At 37.4% G+C, this 21,108-nt stretch overlaps 1 protein-coding gene across 10 annotated transcripts in view; it reads right to left on the bottom strand.

The window, feature by feature from the left end:
* TENM1 (teneurin transmembrane protein 1) overlaps positions 1–21,108 on the bottom strand; it is a 537,663-nt gene that overhangs the window by 203,944 nt on the left and 312,611 nt on the right. For 9 of the 10 annotated variants that reach the window (XM_048959375.1, XM_048959377.1, XM_048959378.1 and 6 more), the window contains one exon: positions 58–318. The exons of the other annotated variant lie outside the window; for it this stretch is intronic. In XM_048959375.1, the coding sequence (XP_048815332.1) occupies positions 58–318 (261 nt within the window). The remainder of the gene's footprint in view (positions 1–57; positions 319–21,108) is intronic. 10 annotated transcript variants of the gene reach the window in all.

Genomic DNA, 21,108 nt, shown 5'->3' with positions numbered 1-21,108 from the left:
GAAAGTTTCAATGAAATAATACTTCTATTCAGTATGTCAGATGTATTTCTTTATTACCATTCTCCCCATCAGACTTCCTCTCATGGTCAGTGTCAGTCAGGGACAATGCTGAGTTGGCCCGGCTTGACAGACAGGAGCTGTGTTCTGACTTCATCCCCCTCATCCACATCCTCAGGGCATGATCTGGTGATGCTCCACCTTCGGTTTCAGTATCCACGTCTGAGCCCACCTCTAGTGGGTAGCTGTGCTCTGATACACCATGTAAGTCTGTTTGGTAGCCAGAGCACAGAATATGGGGTGTCTCACAGAATTCCATGTCTGGGGGGTTGAGAAAAAAAAAAAGAAGTGTTTAGAAAAGAATTTGGAAGTTAAAAGCAACATACATTTGATGTTCCTCAAGAGAATCTGCTTTGAGAATTAATATTGTTAACACCATTAGAAAACTTTTTTTGATCAATGACTTACTGCTATCCAATCCAATTTTTTTAAAAGAGTGCTATTTTAAAGTATATAATACAGCACTATTACAGTGCCTTTTTGTCTGACAGAAATATGAAACTTCAGTTTGCACACCTACACACTAATAGCAACATATCAATTTACAACTGACCTGAGTTCATATCGAAGACTTAAAAATACAGATACTCTTTTTTTTTTTTTTTTTTGCCTGAAAGATAACAGTTCTAAAATTGATCTCACAAATCAGAACGATGGTTGTTTTTATCATAAGGACTACAAGTGAATTTGCAAATACAGAATTTACAAAACAATGTCGGAAATATTAGGTTAATCACACACACACACACGAAAAAATAAAGACTACTTACCAATGACTTGCTCTTTGAGAGTGCTGTCCTTGCATATTCACACCAGTGGGTTTTGGTACTCCAGTGCTGGTGAACTACAGGAACCTCCTGGAAGAGCAGTGACTACTAGGACTGTACAAGTGCCATCTCATGACACCAAGTGATCAGAGATATTGGAGAGTTGTACAGTGCTCAATACTTCAGTTATTCTTATTGAACACTGCAACTGTAGAGCATCAGAAATCCAAGGAAAAACAGAATGTGGACAGGAACCATAATGTGAATATGCAGAGAAAACATTCTCGAAGAACTACAGGTAAGTAAGACACATTAGCAAATTATAGCTTTCCTTTGAGGTGGCCTCTGCATATTCTCACTTGTGAGAATCCAATTACAAACGCAACTCCCAGGGAGTCAGACAAGGAGTTCTAATTAAATAAGGATTACAGAACTGTACTCCCTAATTGAACATCAGACCTGGGATGCCATCTTCAGAGACTAAATACAATATCAAACATGCATACAGTATTCTTTCAATTTCTAGAAAAGAAACATTAGAGATGAGGGTCATTGAGAGAGACTGAGGACAAATATTCACTCCTACTGTCATCCTAACGAAAGCCGCAATTTGCTGAACTAATCCACTTACCAGCTGGTGAGAGGAATGGTTATTACTTTAAGCATTTCCTCAGAAATAACAAAAAGCCCTGGTATTTTCTTGAAAGCATTGACCAAAATCTACAAGCCAAATGCTAAGCTAAAATAGACAAGTGGCTCAATATTCAAGTCATCGATCTCTGTAAATCAAACCTCTTGGCCAACAAAACATTTCTGAAGGTCTCTGTTGTGGCAACAGCTCATACAAGCTCAGGCAATGGCAATGTGTTTTCTAGAGAGCAGGAAAGTGGGCAGGGGCAGAAAACAGAATGAACTGTCCACAACCTCAGTTGAGTCCTGGAAGATCACTCAGGTTCCTTGGTGCTACTGCCCAGGCTGCCCCATCCCACAAGCACTGACTGTGCTGCTCATGCTCCTCTCAAGCCCCAGGGAGCTTACATGGGGGCCCTTTGGAGAGCTCTACCACCTCCCTGATCTCTCCTCACAGGCAGAGGACCTGATCTCAGGTCTGTATTTGTGAAACCGCAAAATGCATCAACTTCACTAGCTCTGCGCTCCAAGTCTCTCAGCTGACTTGAGGTGGACTCTGAGGTTTGATGGAGATGGCTAGGAGATACCAGGAAGCAGCTGCATAGTTTCTGCAGAAGAGGGAATAGCTGGCATTCACTTTATCTGTGTTTACAATGCAGTCTTCCTTCCTGTTGCCTGGAGTCTGTTTAAAATTGCCACTTGGCAGACTGGAAGAAGGAAGGCGGAAAAGTGGTTCCAGTGGTTGCAAATGGAAGCTGAGGCTGGACTTTGCACTGACTGCTGGTTCTTAAACCTATGCAGATACCTGCAAGAGGCCCTACTGGCCTTTCTGAAATAAACTCTCTGTATCTTATGGCTAGAATGGTAAACACAAAACATCCAACCTCCAAAAATCCTTGCTTTTCTGAGGCCTTTAAAGTTCCTTGGACACAGGAGACATACACAGAGGCCATCTCACAGGAAGTTATTGAAGATAAAATACAGCATTGTTCATATAATGACTTATTTGTACCTCTCATTTTAAATATACACAACTAGTTCCACTTGGTTTAATTACCCAGCATTGACCAGATTTTCCTATGACGCAGTCTAGATACTGATACTGGACACAAACATTGCAGCTGTATTACACTCAGCCTTTACTTTCCTTTTGACAATAGTAAATGAATAAAACTACCTTTATATAAAATACAGTTCCAAATGGTGCATGGTATCTCTTATTTTTTCTTGACAAAGTTCGAGAAAGGACTTGTACATAAACTAAATAAAAAGCCAGCAATGGTACTAAATGACTAACCCATTGCCTACTATCAGTGAAATAAAGATGAAAGCACTAAACAGGCTGATACTATTCCACACTGAATAAGGCCTGTTCATTTAAATGGAGGCTGTGGACGCCACTATTTCACCAAACATTTCCCAGTAACAGTGAGGTGACTGAATGCTTCCTTGTAAAATAACTGATTTAAAGTTCTGCTTAAATGAACTGAGCTGCTATAAAATGTGACAAGAGCTCTAGTCCATACCCTGCCCTCATGCTGTGAAAGGAAGGCGAATGCTAAATCTTGCTGGCCAACAGTAGACAACTAGCAATGAGGAAGCTTGTGACAATTCTGACAATTATCACATGTATTAACAGATGACATAAAAAGGAGGAGTACTGGCATTTCAAGAAATGTGCTATCAAAGAAAACTAAGATTTATCTGCTAAAACCATATAAAATCCAAGGAAAGTAAATTAGACAAATAAATTGGATAGCTGCATTAAAAAAGACTAGCAGTTCTGTAATGCTTCTCATCTACCCTGATGAGAGCGTATTTCCAAAGGATGAGAGTTTATCGATTTACATCAAGAAAAAATTATGGAAATGACACTTATCACCTCATGAAACAAGAGTTAACAGACTTAATTACCAGTCTTAATATTCATCTAGATTTTGATCAAGGCTACAGAAATAACCTCTGCTAAGTCCGTCTGTCCCGTAACACTTTCTGCAATTCTGTCAAAAAACAGTTTTACTTTCTTTTTTGAATTTAGACTTCTGTAAAATACTGCAGCAGTGCCGTGATCTTAGATTATGCCTCTCTTTGTCAACTGAACAACAATTTCAAGAAGCATCTCCTTCCCTTTAAAGCCAGTATCTCCTTATTTTTAGCAACTAAGAAACTTTCCTGTAATAATAAATACTCTGGCAATTTCAGGAGCCGTGTCAGCTGATGTCAGCCCCCCGGGAGCTAAGATGCAGGCACTTCCCTCTGCGGATGTCCACCACAGGCAGACTGTCTGCCCCTAGCAGCCTGCAGCCCACAGCCTTTCCGTTTGCAATTGCATATGCCAAGGGCAAAATTCATCCCAGTAAATCTCACAAATGCTAATTAGATTACACATGTTTAAGAAGCATAGAATTTAACCTTCAGTCTAGAAGTTAATTCAAAATGTAGCAGCTAACAAATTCAATATTTCAGCTATTTTTTTCTCTGGCAGAGTAAAATAAATCGATTTTTTAATACTATAACTCACAGCCAACCAAATCCAAACTCAATATATTGCATGAATAGCCTATTCCTTAAGTATACAAACCTTTGTAGTATTTCAGCTCTCATGGGATGCATTTTCTGAAAAGCACTTAGCGTGCCAAAATTGTCTGGTTTGGCTTGCACGTCTAACCTTGTTACCTAAAATACTACACATTTCCACAAGGAGATAAAGTTCAAGTGGATTTATGTTAGACATAGTCTAACCAAAGAGACACAGTCACAAAAGAAATGAGGGAATGTTAATGTGAAATTCAAGTTCTTGCATGAACTGCCTACAGAGGAAAAAAGGCTGCTATTATATACTTATACAGAAGATCACGATAGGATTTTCACATCAGAAGCTTTGTGGAGTTCATTTTAAGTGAGCTTTTAAAAAACAAATATTTAATCTTCTGCTTTTGTAAAAAAAAAAAAAAAAAAAAATTGATATTAAACTAACACATAAAGAAATGCAAAATATTTTATGAACAGGAATTGGAAAGGAGGCTGGTTGCATTAAAAATAATAGTTTCAGTTAACTCATTGCTTTCTTTCACTTTCTGCAACTTAATTTTTATGAAAAATAAAATCTTCACAGAGGATCAGCTAAACACATCTTTGTGCACACTGAACAATATTGTTTGCTCTTCTGTAAGACGTTCAAGCTGACACAGGAATGATGGAGTTCAGTAGTAGCCAGCTCTAACACTGCTCTTGGCAATGTAGAACTGCTGAGAACTTTTGCCTTCTCTTTCCAGATACACACTCCAAGTTCTGAGAATCTTACTACAGCTTTAATTTAACCACCAGGACAGTTAATAACTTAGTTAGGTTTACACGTGTATGCACAGCCTTTATCGCAATGCATCTTCAGTACTATCTCATCCTCCTTTGGATGGCAGTAACTCATGTTTACTCACATAGTAACAATGGAACAAAGTCCCACTGCTCAGCTCAGCATTTCTGTAAATTTTAGTGGACCTTCAGGACTTGTGGAATTTCCACAGTGTTTCCATTTGCCAAGAAGTTTGCTAATAAACAAACATTAAGCAAAATAAACTACTGTCCACAGGAACACATAATGAAGTCATTTGGACTTACATATTTCAAAGGTCTCTGAATTCATTTGAGTCACAATCTTTATTTTTTTTTTTTCCTAATTCTTGCTCTAGCATTCTTATTCTGAGGAAAGTTTCACCCAAGTACACAACCACTCAATTCTCCACATGGAATTCCACAGAGGATCATAGAGCTGTCTGAATTGGAAGGGACCTTTAAAGGCCATCCAGTCCAACTCCTCTGAAATGAACAGGGACATCTACAGGTAGCTCAGTGCTCAGAGCCCCATCCTGCCTGACTTTGAATGTCTCCAAGGATGCGGCATCCGCGACATCTCTGGGCAAGCTCTTCCCTAACAACATGCCTGAGAAGCCCCTGATAAATCTAAAGACACGTTCGCTCCAGTGCTTTCTCTTGTACAAAACACAGCCTAATTGCTCTGGTAATTAAATCATAATATCATGTTTGGCTTCAACATATGCCAGTTACTATTTGTACCATGAACATAATGTTACTTACCAGGAGCAGTCGCTGTTTCTCAGTCCCTCACCACCATACATGTCATCTATAATATTTAATCAACAGACCAGAATTGGATAAAGTCGGGATGGTGGCTAAGCTTTAAATAAATTATTGCAGAGATGCTGCGCGCAGTCGATGGTGGGAGCATGCTGTGAGGGCTCTGCCCACAGTATCTGACAGTAAGCAATGGTGCTGATGACAAAAATCAAAGGAAGATGGATATTTCTTACGTAAACAAAAACACAGCTTTGAGGAACCATTCAGCAGCAGGTGCTTGGGGATGAGCAACAGACATGGCGCAGACACCCAGTGAGGAGCTAATGTGTGCCCTTGGAAATGAAGATCTTTAGGTTCTTCACCAGTTAATGTTGCAAACAAAAAGTGAAGCTTGCTTATTAATTTTGATGGACAATTTATCCGGCTCAAGGGGTTGATTTGACTAGAGAAGGAATGTGCTTTTTCATAGGCTAAGACAACAAAAAGATTGGAACACCACCTGCCCACATACTTATGATAAAAAGATGAACAATGTCTGTTAAAACATTAATTTCCCAATCTATGGGAGAAATGTGCAACTCACACCCAAGATGGTGCACTCGGTGGTCAACCCATTTTGGCTAGGCATAAGCTGTGCACCTATCATAGCCCCATCACATTGAGTGTGTGATGGACCTGAGTACATTGGCCTCTCTGTCCCTTCAGCTGTCCCCATGCCTGGTGGCCTTGATTTCCCCATCCTTCCTCCGTCAGTTCCAAATTGCCTGTGCTACGCACAGGGTGATGCATTAACCTGAATAACTTCATGCCTACAGTAGTTACCAAGCTAGTGTCTGAAGGAGTGATAGCAGGAAAATCAAAGGAAGAAAAAAAACAAACATGCAGTTTGTTTTTACTGTGTTACACAGTGAATGCACTTTCACACTTTAACACCAATAGGTTAATCAGTGAGTGCATTTCTTTTACTTCAAAATAAGAACACCAGCTGCTTATGGTACAAGATAGACAGACAGGAGGAGGAACAGAGAAAGGAAGGGAGACAATAAATCAAATGGAGAAAGTGAAGCTCACATTCATTTTTTGAAGCCACACACATGCACCCTCCTAAATGAGAAATTTTGAGGGCTATTGAGCACTCCGCTAAATTCAGTGTGTTCAATGGCCCTGAAAATTTCTCATTTCTCACCTGAGCACCATGGTTTACTGGCTGTACCCTGGACTTGAGAATTAAATGTGCAGACATCTTAAGCTGCTTTATAAAGTTGTTTGCGTAACGTAAGCTGCGGGATAACTGTGTGAATGCTCTGTGTGTGTGTGTTCACATTTGATTGAGTTAGAGATGGTTATTTTTTAAATTTTTTTTTGTATGTTCCTAAGTTGAGAACATGCTGCTTCTTCCCTAGGACAATATTATTTAAGGACATCAAATTTCAGTAACTTTTCATATTGGAATCATTGAGACAGAAGCCAAATATCCATTAATTTGCAAAAGCACTTTACAATAACTGTTAATTTGCTTTTTAAATCAACGTTTATCACTTGATAGAGTATTATCACAATCCAAGACAGATTTAGTTGCATCTATTTTAGTAAAAAGTATATTACACATAAATATCATTTGAGCTTTTATATTTAGGTATCAAATGCACAGGACTGGATGTTTTCTCCTACTGTATTTCAATTTTTCCTTGTATTCTTTTCTCTCTTTATTTTCTTATATTAATCTCTGGTTACCACCAGAAAATCTAGAAATTTAAAAATAATAACAAATAGTAATACAAATTATAAATAACAAACAGTAATAACAAAAGGAAGATTAAAATGGGAATCCAAATCTGCTGTATGTATGAGAAGGAAAGAATCTATTTCTCAACTCCTTCCCCAGAGGAAGCAGAAGATGACAAACACTTCTCCCATCTCGTCTTCAAACCAACTCTTCAGACTTAGAGGGAAAACTGTAATGTTAGAGATCTTGTTTTTCCAAGAGTAACTTAGCAAGGTGCCAGAGGTAAAGCTTTTACAAATACAGTGTGGATGCAGTGGGTCTCATTTTAACTGTGCAAGAAACACTGTCATTATCAGATAGACTGGGAATGTAATCCTTCAAATTCAAATACATCTTAAGTATCGCTGGCTAATGCCTTCCCTATTCTTAAAGTGTGGCTTTATAATGTAAAATACTTCCATTTACACAGGTTCTGTTAAAGAGAAATTTCTATTGTGAATACTCATAAATCACTTTTAACGAACTTTAGAGTTATAAAACCACAGCAAACACCATGCGCTAGCATTTAACCCACATTTCTGTTAAAAGAAACCTACTTATTCTCAAATAATGACCACGTTAATGCTACTCTACAAACAGCAAGAGGAAAGAAATACTATCACAGACAAGAAAGCACCTCAAGTATCATTTGTGAGAACAAATGATGTTTTTATAATGCAGCAGTTGCAATAGAGTTTGGAAAACTTGTCTTACAATACATTCAATTTCAATATACAAAAATACATCAGGAAGGAAGAATTTTCAAGGAAAAAAAAAAAAGACTGGCTGTTTTCAAAAGCTGTATTATAAGAGAAGCATTGAAATTTTCTTTCAGAAGCTTAACAAGTTTCCTTGATTCTAAAATCATTTGTCTGTCACAATTTTTGGTATTTCTGCACGTGTTTAAAGGAATCAACAGATGCTGAACCCTTTCTTCTCATGATTACATTTTCATAATTAAAGCTAGCTAGCCACAATCTTGCTGTGTAGAATCTGTTAATTTCTTTTATTTATTAAAAAAAAAAAAAAAAAAAGGAATTTCTTGAAGGCCAGCACAAGCATGAATCAAATCATCTGGAGAAAATTGACTTTTCTCTTCGAAGGAGTTTTAAATGAATGCATATTCTTCCTCAAGGTTAACTTCAGAAAGTGAAAAAGTGGAGCACTGATAGCTTTAATCCAGTATGTTTATAACTTAACAGGCATGGATAATGTAGTGGTTCCAGCTTGAAGGCTGATCTCTCGTTTAGGAGAATGAAGTCTGACAATTTCTTTAACAGACTAAGTTGTATACCACCATTTCTCAAAGTGACATGACTCTCTAACTGTTGCTAGATCCCTACAAAGTTCTTGAAGTCATTTCTGAATGTGGTTTACATTTAAAGTAGAATCACTTTCATTCAAATATCAGTCCTTGAAGCTTCATGACAGATATCACATCCTAATAGCATTCTGGATGGGAATATAAAATTAATTTCTACCAACAGTTTTGATTCTGGTTTGTAAAGTATTTTAAAAATACACCAATTGTTTCTAGAAGTCTTGAAATTGTTTCCCCTTTAAAAATTCTAGTGGAACCATTCATATGCTAAATGAAAATCAAAGCCTTTTTTGAATTAAAAAAGTGCAGGTATCTTTACAATATTCATTAATTTAGTGTTAGAAGGCAAAACAAACAAACAAACAAACAAAAACAAAACAAAAAAAAATCCACAACACAACAAAGTGTAAAATCTGATTTCATTTACATGCTGTAAATCCAGAAATACCTTGAATGATGCCAGTAGGGCACATCAAGTAGGTAGCACGTAGGCTTCGGGTCAGTATGGCTGTCTGGGAATAAGCATCTGCAAGTGCACATCTTCATGATGATGAAACACTTTTAGAAAGCCAACAGAGACGTAACAGAGATGTTCTTTGCTGATGGGTTACTAAAAATCTGCTTAAAAGAGTATCTACTACCCATTTTCCTTTGAAGATGGAGGGCTGAGTATCAGAGGCAGGCAGGATTGGAGGAGGGCTGTTAACGTCACCCTGGGCCATCTTCAGGGAATGCACTTACAGTTACTTCAAGACTGAAACAACACAAGCAGGACTGAGGTTTCTGTAGGACTGCTTACTTTCATCCATTGGCAAAGTTCACAGCCGTGCTGGCAAGTTTTTAAAAAACCCTGACATTTTGAAAAATGTATTTGCAACAGGGTGGGTATCACTGAGAATTGTAAGTGGGATCCTTGAAGGAAAGGGTGAGGCATAAGGCTCTAACAAGAATCAGGTCGTGCATTCACCAAACAACAAATGGGTGCCATCACAGGAACTAGGGAAATGGAAGAGCAGTGGCTTCGGGCAGTGTGAGGTCTGACCCTCACACGTCTCCTCAGCAGCCCCTTCCTGCCCTGCAGCTGTGTCAGAGCCAACATGGTGTGAGCTCTGAGGCATAGCAGCGCCAGTGAGGGCTCTGCTCCTGCCTTCTTGGTACGCTCACTGCTTTAAGTATAATCATCTTTTCCACCAAAAAATCAATTTAGACTGTGAGATAGCTCCTACTTCAGAGTTTAGGACAGCTAAACAGATTAACATTGCCTTGTTTGGATTGCAGGTGCACAAATTTGCACTTTTTCCAACCTTTTCCCCCAGGATCTTCGAAAAATTTACTTATAGCATACATGAGCTTAACATCTATGCAGCATATACTTTTAATTTAGATAAAAACAACTGAGTAAAATTTAGACCAACAAATACCCCCTTTTTATTAATCCTGTAAGAAGAAAGGGAGAGCTCGTGCACGTGAGCCCTTCAGTACTTCCATTCACATCCAATTACATCCAGCTGCCAACCTGACATTGCTGAGAACATATGAAAGACAACTTGGCACATCCGTTGCATTTGATTAACCAACTGGGGATACAGATTGTCAGTCAAATAACCTCTCTTTCCCCAAAAAATCTCTTGAGGAGTTTGTCACCAAATGTTCCATCTGATCAAGAAAAGGGAGATTACACTCCCTTCAAAAAATTTGGACCAATTCAGTTCCCTTCTTTTCTCAAGTGTTCATTTTACCAAAGGGCTATCAATATCAGCAGTTCAAATGTTGCTGTTTAAGTAATATCAAAACAATTTAATGGAAATAACTGGGTTTTTTTAATCTCTCATTTCTACTACGTAAACCAGTTTTTCAAGTGTTTAAACTCATTTCCCTCCTTTAGATCTTTATTAGTTCGTTTCACATTTCCAGAAACTGTTTCTTCAACACTACATTCCATGAACTAGTTACTTTAAAAGTCTCATATTCTGACTCAGTAACTAGAAAATCGGTTTTCTTTTTGTTTTCATACTATCAAGATGGCTTAAAGTAAATGGTGCAGTAATTGCAGGTGTGCACACCCACAAAATACACTGTGGTAATCTTAAATAAATATCACAGGACATTACTACTATTTAAGTTAAATAAACATCTCTTAAAATGTATTTCACCCTAAAATGCATGTTGTGGTTACCATGGAAAGATGAAAATCGCAGACATTTATGTCAGCATAATAAAGTTCCTAAGCATACAATATGGTATCTACAAAACTCAGGGTCATAAAGTAGAGAAATTGAGCACAGAAGGGAACAACGTACTTCCAAGAACATTTTTTCAGAATTACTCCAATAGCATTTGTCTTTACGCTGTTAAGCTACTTAAATAGGTACTACAAGATGGCCTATTCCCTATATATTAGGAGGGATAATATGCTTAGAATACCAAGAGCTGTTTTCATCTAATTTTCCATCTCAAGATTTGATATAGGGCTCCAAAAGAGGGAATAAGTAACATCATCCCTGTGCTGCGCCAAAGGGAATGAAGTATGAATAGAATACCAAAGCATACCAAAAGACCTCAGTACATTTTCACAAAGTTTAAACAAGTGCTGTGAGTCTCTACCATCTGTCACCAAAAATTTATCCAGGCTTTGGGAACAAAGCCACTACAAGATGAAATACCTCCAGTATTTTTATGTGTTTAGGAGCACTTGGCTACATTTTTTTCTAGCTCTAGACCTCTTTAATTCCCCTGCCCTTTCTTAATGTGTGTTCTATTTGTTTTAAAATACCAAATAGTTTATTTGGGTATATAGTACTCATTTTAGCTATTCGAGTCACTGACTTTGAACACACTAGGCTGCAGTTTAACCACACAGCATCTTTATCTTTCATTCTGACACAGCCATGTGATAGATACCTTGAAAATAACAAGTTACCGACTGGTAAGCATTAAAATGTGATTCTTCTCCTTTTGAAAATGAGTAGACAAGCAGCTCCTCTTTGATGCAAATCACAGATATTGCTGACTAAAACAAAGTCTCCTTCATTGTGGAATAAATGGATACATCTGTATTGCTAATGTGATGGTTGGGATGCTAACCACCCAATATGAAACAGTTAGAAGTTGGTAACTAACAAATTCCCCCAAAAAGAAGTTAGAAAATGAAATAATTTGTTTGGACCTCAACAGACTGAAAAGTAGAAGCAGAATAACCCACAAAGTATTTTACACAGACAGAGCTTCTAAAGGTTCCCAGCTCTACCTCAGAGAAAGTAAACCAAACCAAAAGAGCAAGACATCTCACTACCAGATAAGCCTGCAGTAGCCATGTAAACTCCTCCATGCCCCAAAGGAAGGCTTCCCATAGACAGACAAGCAGAACTCAAGTTCAGCGTTGCTGGAAATACTTTCTGCCTCCTTATTAAAAAATTCACACAGTTGGAGGTGAACTAATTGAGGTGGTGGAGAAAGTAACACAGAAGGCATTTAAAATGTAATTAAGCCATGATCAGAAAAGGGACGCATAAGGGAGACAGCTCTCAAAATAGAGACTCCAGGGAAATACCAGATTCAAGCACAAATGAGAGCAACTGTGCATTGAACCACATTCAGAAACATTTATACATACAGCTAGAAGAATCTGCACAAATATCAATTAAAGACTTAGGCTACAGCTAACCAGAAAAACAAGGAGGAAAAAATAAATTTACAGTTTGAGATAACTATCATTAGCTTTACTGCACATCAAAGAGAAAGGTGATCTGACAAGAAAAGGGCCCAATCCTGCACCTGAGGGATTCTGAACCACACTGGGGATTTGAGAAGAACCCCACAGGATCAGTAAGCGTCACAATTCTTTTGACATTATTTTGTCAAATCATGCTTTAACTCTGCTTTCTGCTGTTCTGGAAGGATAGCAGCAGCCACTATTTCACACAGTGAAAAACACAACTCACACAAGTAATTCACTACATTAAGGAGAAGGAAAACAAACAGAAGAGTAAAAACACGTAATTTATAAACCTTACAGTTTTGACCTAACATATTTAATAAATATTCCCTTTGTGACAAAAGCTGCTTTGAGAGACTCAAAGCAATAGCCTACAGAATTCGGTTCAAAAATTTCCCTCAACATAAGCTATTTTACAGAAAAAAATGCATTAGAAAAAATACAAGCTACTACTCAGCCATGTAATGAATTGTTTTCAGATGACAATAGGAACTGCTTAAACATCCTTTTGTACAAAGCTTTGTTATCTAACAGCTTTGCATTTAAACATATCTTCAAGCCTTTTTCCCACTACTTTCTCCTAATAAATTTGTTTCATGCAAGCCTGCTGAGTTCAGTGTCTTCATGAGTAACACTTTCTCTCTAGAGCAGGAGTCCCATGTGGGTTTTGCCTTTCTAGGCATTATCTACCTTATCTTTGGTATTGTCTCGTTCTCCTACCAGCTGCTACACCATTTCCTGAGCTGCACCACCTGGTACTGTGCCCAATATTAGCTATGACAGGAACAGAGCAAATAAGAAAAAAACCAGCACAGCTGAGCAGGATGACTGGCACAGGCTGCAGGCAGTAGATCTAGAAGTGGCTGCAACTGAAAAAAAAACCCACATTTGTAGGAGCTTTAATCGCTTCGCTCTAGAAACACAGCAGGAACCTCTCAGATACTAACCAGATCAAGCTCATACAAACTAGTCTCACTCATAAGTCAATGTGTGAAGAACAGAGCGTTGAATTAGATGCCCTTTAGTGACAGATTTCAGTGCAAACCATTGAACAAGGATGTGGTGGCTCTGAACAGGAGGAAAACTTAATTTGAAGGAAAAAGAACAGGGAGTTGTAGTGCTGTAGAGAATTTAAAAAAAAAAAAGCACAGTGCAAAGAACCATTTTCACCATGCTAATACAATCTACCTCTCTGAACCATCCTTTCAAAAAAAACCCCACATTCAGAAGAGTATGTATATTCCTCGTTGCTGAAATGCTTCCTCATGCCTCTGGTTTATTTCAATTCAAAATGGGTCACATATGAACCAAATGGGTGGACACCATGATGGAGATTGGAATACCAAACGAGAAGGAAGCTGTTGATGCTCTGCTACAAAAGAATTTAAGAGTTATTGGCCAAAAAACTTCACAAGTCGGTGTTTTTGTGTTTAACACATTACTTTTTTTGCTTAGAATAGTTTGCTGAATTTTAATAATTAAACAAAGACAATAGCCTTTACTTTCCTTTTGTTCTCCTTGAAAAGGACCTATTAGCCAATTAAATGTATTTTATACATATGAGTCATTTTAAGGGGAGTATAAAATAAAACTGAAATATGAATATTTGCTAGCAACATTATTCCCACTAGCAATCTACAGAGATCCATTCCTGTAAACAAATTAAAGACTGAGATTACTATTATTATTATTATTTTGTAACTACAGTCGTAGAGAAAAACTTTAAAATACTGGAATATTATGTCTGAACACTCATTTGATCATAATATGCTTTCTAAATTGGAGCATCAAGGTACAGCAAAATAACTTTGGCTGCTGTTCCTGCCCATTGTGCTGTTCCTTCTCAGTCAGGTTTGGTGTTCCTAAATCACATGCAGTGCACACAGGCAGTTTTTTAACACTTGACCCATATCTGATATCCCAGATGATGGAGCATTATTAAAGCATAAGGAACCATAAGCTCCCTGCTGCCAGAACAGTGACAGAAATGACTGCTGGTGAGAAGTTTGGTGTTAGTGGAGCTGTGCGGGGATGATGATAATTATCTGTCAAATGAATATTTATTACATGGAGGAATTCAACAATGAATAATACTTCATTGAAGAGTGGGAATAATGCTATGGAGAAGTTGGCCAAAGCAGACACGGCTTCCTTTGTGCTGAAGTCCAGTGCAGCTGTATGATATACTGATGGGTGCCAGGAATTTGTGAACTAGAATAACAGCCTGCAATAAGTAGACCTATCTCCCTTATATTAGCCTCCAAAGACAAAGCTGAAAATTGGCTAAATGAGCTTTTATATTCCTGAAGGCATGCTCACCCTACCACAATAAACGCACTGTGGCTAATGATTCTGGAAGAAGCACTGAGGTATCGAACGTCACACCTTTGACTCCACAATTGCAATTTCTTCTCCTGTTGTAGAACATGTTTATTTAGAGTAACATTCAGAGGCAGCCATTTCAGATGTTCAGCCTGTCTCTGCTGATTTCTTTGCGAGTGGCACCAGCCTCCAGCTAGCTGAGACAAACACCTGGCGAGTGGCTCAGTGGAACAATGGTCACCACAGTGGGACCGAAGTATGGGAGCTTAATTTTAGTTGATCAGAATCAAAAAAAGCTGGAAAAAAATCTCTGTGTGCCAGAAGACCCTTTTTTTTTTTTTTAATAAATATTCCCCACAAATAATATATAAAGCAGACTCAATTGTTTTGAAACATCCTTTCTTTCATGACCAACAATGAGCAGAGCAGCAACTTGTGATAACAAACTTGAGAAGAATCCAAGAGGAAAATTAGAGAAAAAAGAAAATACTGGCTGTATCTTCTACTTTCTAAGAAGCATCCAGGGAAGCTGTGACACCCCCTAAACTGCAAAGCAGCAGTATTCAAGTGAGTAGCAGTAAGTAAACCGGTGAACGTTGTAAGCATGCATCAATAAGATCTTTAAACATCTGATCCAGCAAGTAGGATATTAAGATAGACAAATAGTTCAGTAATGGTGGAGGGGTTTTTTTTTGTTTTTTTTTTTTGCCTTTTCCCACTTTGTTTTTTATCTGCAAGTAGATTTCAAAGTATAGAACAAAATCAAATAATTACAGTCATTCTCCCCAAACATCTAAAGTCTACAGATCAATAGCCAACAATTAATTGCAAACATCCTATAATCACTACTACAATATCAGCTAAAACTCAGGCTACATCTGTAAGCCCAAATCTCCCTGGTACTAAAAAGAACTGTATCCCTAGAATCAACAGTTTGATGAAGCCTTTGAGAATCCACTTGCAAACCAAACCAATCACACACATCCTACAAATATTTCCTTTCCACGACCACTAATTTATACATTACTGAAAAAGTACTCTCCAAGGTATGCACTGACACAGGCTACACCACATAATTTGTAACGTAATTTTTTTGTTACTATAGATAGAAATATTAGTTTCTGTTTGCAGCAGTAAGAATAGCAAAGTTGAAGAACTGATTGCATACAGAATTAGAAGAAAAAACAGACCCATGTTTTCATATTTTTTATCCACAAGTAGAAATACAGAATTTGATCCTATATATTCACAGAAATATTTTACAGAACAGTAGGTGTCTTAATCCAAAGACATAACCATTATGCAAAACTACATGACAAATAGCCCCTTCAAAAATAAATACAGGGTAAAAATGAATGCATTAATTTATTAGGGAGATCAGACCTCGAGAAAGGAAGCTTTAAAAGACCATTGATAATTGTAATAATACAATCAAAGCACAAATTCTCAAGCTAAATTTAAATGTTGAAGCAACAAAGCCTGCACCTTGAAGTCACGCAGGTAGAACCTGCGCTATGCCACTACTCCATGCGTATCTTTCTGTGTTTAGACACACATATGAAATAAGTAATTTGAAAACTCCCATGGAAGGAACAATGAGACATCACTGAAACATTTTAAAACTAATTCATGCCTCCAGCTGAACATAAAAAGTCAGTGTATGTAGGACAATATGTGATCCTTTCTACTGTCTTCTGTTTCTACTAGAAATAATTATTCAACCACAGACTTTGTTAATTTCTTTACTCGGAGGAATTAAAAGTACGTACCAAAACATTACAAAAGATCAGATTATCAGTGCTCTGCTATGATTGTCATTTAAAAAAATTCAAAGCTCTATTTTTTTAATGCAACAGCATAAGAAGTTAATTTTCTCTTTTTTCCTTCATGCCAATAGACTATGACATAAAAAGGTCAAGCTAGTAAACACCTTTAATTTCATGCAATTATTTGAAAAGAAGGGAAAAAAAAATATGCTCAAAATTAATAAAATGCAATTTTCTTAAACAATATTTGGAGCTCCCTTTTATTGGAATTCCAATTCTAGGAAAACTGAATGTATCTTTCACAGGCCACAAACAGTTGTCTGAAGAAAGAAAAGTGTATTTTCTTTCTTCTCTGCAACCCTTAACAGCAGGAGTTGTTAAGTATGTTTCTAGATATCATGGATGCTTATTTTCATTATTTTACTGCTTTCAAATAATATTGACACAATCGTGCAATGTCAGAAGTTAGCCAGTGTAAGTAAGCTTCTGCTTTTCAGAATCACAAAAAAACTCCAACAAACAACTAATAAATTTAATGGATTAAGAAATCAACATATGAGTAAACGATCACTTCTATGTGACCTGAATTTCCATTTCTAGAACTTTCACAGATAACATAAAACCTACTTCATGTCTACATTTTATTGGATTATGCTGTTAAGAAAATCTCATGTGAATGATTTTCGCTGTATAAATTAAAATTAACAGAAACTCAAGATTTCATACACTTCTGAACACCAACCACTTTTATCCTATTAAAATATCTGGAATTAACTGTTATGCATTTCTGGCAAATGTCCACAGCGACTGTGCACAGGGGAAAATAAGGCCATCGATACTGGAAAAGTTATGGAAAGCTTAAATAAAACTCCCCAATAAATCAGTTTAAACTGTGCCATGTTATTTTCTTTCTTAAGTCAATTTTACATCATGCTTCTTCATTTGTATAATGAAAGCAATAAATAAGTTGAGTCTGAATTAGTGAGAAAGAATGTAGCAAATTCAGAGAATAAAGAGTTCTCCTTTCAGTGGGAGAAATCAAAATAAATTTAAAAATCAGGCGAAAATAAAAATAGATTAACCACAGTGAGCTCAAACAAAATAACTGTATCAACAGAATTTTTGATGAACAACAGTTCATGAATCTTCAGTACATTCTGCTTACTGTTTGTCAGGGATTGGAAGGGACCTTGAAAGATCATTTAGTGCAAAGACCTGATGAGATGATTATATTCATTTTTCATATTATGGTAGCCTTCTAGCAGCACAGGCTATGTGCATTTGCAAGCACAAGGATTCTGCCAGGCCACCTCTACTGCCTGGCTGGTTGCTCAAGAGGCAGCAGCCTGTTTATGAGGCTGTATCGTGCAAAGCTTCTTAGAGACAACACCCAGAGGAAACTGGAATGACTTTGAGCATCTCTAAGATTCTAAAGGTGATTCACTGTTCTTTATTATTTTCTTTCTGTTATGTTAATTCCATTCTTATGAAGCAACCTAAAAATTCCAGGAAGAGTGCCTTACTGGTAAAGTACTGAATGGCTGAATTATGAAATGCACCACTCCCATTTAATAGCTTCACAAGGAAAGCTCTGCAGAGTTTGCAATACACTTCTGTGTTAAGGAAGTGCTCACTGAAGGCAGGTACAGAGTATTCTCCTTTTACAGGTATGCAGGAAGGCTGATTTTGGCACTTGAGGCTCGAATACAGATTTGCCCCATTTCCAGAGACCATGGCCAGTATCATCTGATTCTGCTTCTCTTTATTCAGCACACGTAACCTCTACAGCTTTCTATTTAAAACATGGCAACCAGTCTGGCCCCAATGCTTTATTCTCAGCATTTCAAAAAACCTCCTCTGAAGCCAAACAACTTACTTTGACTAAGCAGCAGCGCCAAATCAAGCTTTTCACTTACCAGAATAAAGGTCCAAGACACCAGGATTTCAAGTATAGTCCTATTCTGAGTGCAGTATTTAAGAGAGTCCCCTTGTTCATGTTCTTTCTCAGCGATGTAACAGTTACAGATTCCAGTATTTTGTATTATCACACTAATACTGAGTAAAGCAGAGCTGATCTTTACAAATGTTTACGTTTCTTGACAGTCAGTTTCATTAGTTGTCATGTTAATATTTTAATCTGAATTTGCTGACTTCCTAATCTCTTGCTGATTTTCACACCAACAGTTTATATTTTGATAAAGGACATTTCTAAGCTTTCGGGTGACGGTTGGAATTGTCAGTACTCCCTATTTTGTTGTGTAACTGGTGCTTACAGTGGAGAAAGAATCAATCTGTTGGTGTTGAACATTACCTTATTCCTTTCAAGCTGTTTTTTCCATCTGAGCTAAAGATGCTTCGTCCACTTGCAGAGCATTTCTAATGAGTGGCAGTCAGCAGGAAACTGATTTTTGAGCAGCTTCCAATAGAAGTGTGGCTTCAAAAGGAGAACCCTAGATTTTAAATCACATCCACAATTTATTTCACATAAATACCTTCAGAATGAAGTTCAGAAGCATTTGAGTCTAATTCTAAAAACAAAAACTAATTCAAGTTCTAAGTTAGTACATAACCACTCTTCTGATTAACGAGAAACATTATGGAATCACTGAGCTGCTTCTTGACAGTTCTTTATTTCAGGAGGTACAAAATCTTCTGACAGATACGTAATTGAGAAACCCTAGGAAGAAATGTTATTTTGTTTCAGCACCTGCTCTGTAAATGAAGATAATCAAATCAGATTTCTGATTCCAGAAATTAAGATGACTCTTTGTTTCAAGAGTGACATAAAAGACACAGCAAGAGTGCGTAGAGCAAAACGCCTTGCAGAACAAGTGCAGAGCTCTTCACTCGATCTGAAGCTCTCTAATATTTGCTTAGACATTCCCTGTGTTCTTTCATATCCCTGTTTTAACTTATGGCAGAGCTTGGACACTTTCAAGTGTTATATAAAGAGGCTCTATTCATACAAGAGCATCCCCTCCCTTGACCTGAGTATGGCTGGCCCTTTTGGATAGATAACCAGGGAATACCTTGAGTTGGAAGGGTTACACAGTGTCTACTGCAGATATTCTAGTATCACAGGGTACAAGTTCCTGTAAAGATTGTTTAGTGTTTTTTACAGTTACTCTTCCCTCCTGATTTTTATTTCAATGACTTCAGGCATTTTATATCATGGAAAACTGGTAATTCAAAGAAGAGAATGGAAATTAGGGTTGTCTTCTGTATCTGTACACTGACAAATGGATTGTTAAGCTTGTGTAATGTTTGGAGAGTGCTATTTTAATCCTTAGATGAGATTTGTTAGCAGGGGACTGGAAACATGCTGTGATCCTTCTCTCATTTATTTCCTTTCTCAGTAGTTTTTTTCTCAGTTTTCCCCCTTGTCAGATATTCACTTTTAAAACAAAAAAGATTACATATGAGAATGAAACTATTTTTGATAATACAAGGCACTAAGATGATGGTAAACACTGTAAGGTTGGAAGCAGCACTACTGAAATGGTGACAGCAGGCTACAAGGTTCTGTAACATACTTGTGATACCATATGAAAGCACCCACTCCATTCTTGTGGGAAAAATCTCTTTGTACGTTCAGTTTACTTGGGTACTTTGATCTGACGAGGGAAAGGAAAAGTATTCCCTCTATGAAGCTTAAATGAAGCCTCAAAATCCAGTTTTCTCACCGCAGTTATTCCAAAGAGAGAAATTTCCAATTACTTGGCAAATCAAGAAGGACTGTCCCAAGGAGGCCTGAAACTAAGTGCATCTTTTTCCTTCCTTGGAGTCTGCTGATACTCCCCATGCAGAAGAGAAGGCTGCAGTCCAGGAAGCTGCAGAGAAGAGCTCATCACACTATTTTTCTCTGGGAGACAGTAACATCATCACCATTAGACCACAACGAGCCAAACAAACACAGCACAGCACAACAGGAATCTGTATTTCTGCGAGAGAATGCAGCAGGAGGCAACGCACTGAAGCTTTAGGAGTATGGATTCTTTTATTCTGCCTCATACGGAATCTTTTTAGAACAATGTGAAGCTCATAAACATTCAGGCCAGATGGCATAACACAGCAGCACAAGCTGGAGCTTATTAGCTATTGCTTCTGTTCATTAGTATATGGCCCAGAAACCTGAAGGAGCTTTAAACCACACTCTGCTAACAGCTGAGCAAGGGCAGTGCGGTACAGACTGCGTGCCTCTTCACACGGCCATCATACTTGGGCTATGTTTCACATTTCTGCTCTAAAGCATACAGGTACATAACTCTAAAATAAAGTTCACAAAAGATCTTCTAAAATTGATGAAATAATGTGGTCGACAACATAAAAAGTCTAAAAGTTAAGTATTTGGCATTTACAAACAGGTGAGAACTGAATCTGATGATACAGTGTACATCAACATTTTTGATACAAGTCCTATTTAATTATTAATTATATTTTACCAAAATATGTACTATCAAAGAAAGCCTTTTATATTTTCTTCCCTAAGCTATGGGGTTTCAAGGAAAGTACTAACAAAAATAATTGGTTTCCTTTGTAATCAGCCTCTTCCTATCTTCCAAATCTCTGTAATGCTCCATTCCACAATACTGCAGTCACTTCCCAGATAACTTAATAAACAGCTCTAAACAAATTAAGCATCTTAAAGGTTCAAAAAAACAAAAACCAAA

This window comes from Lagopus muta, chromosome 13 (genome assembly GCF_023343835.1).
Source record: "Lagopus muta isolate bLagMut1 chromosome 13, bLagMut1 primary, whole genome shotgun sequence".
Classification (NCBI taxonomy): Eukaryota; Metazoa; Chordata; class Aves; order Galliformes; family Phasianidae; genus Lagopus; species Lagopus muta.
This window is presented reverse-complemented; position numbering and strand designations above follow the sequence as displayed.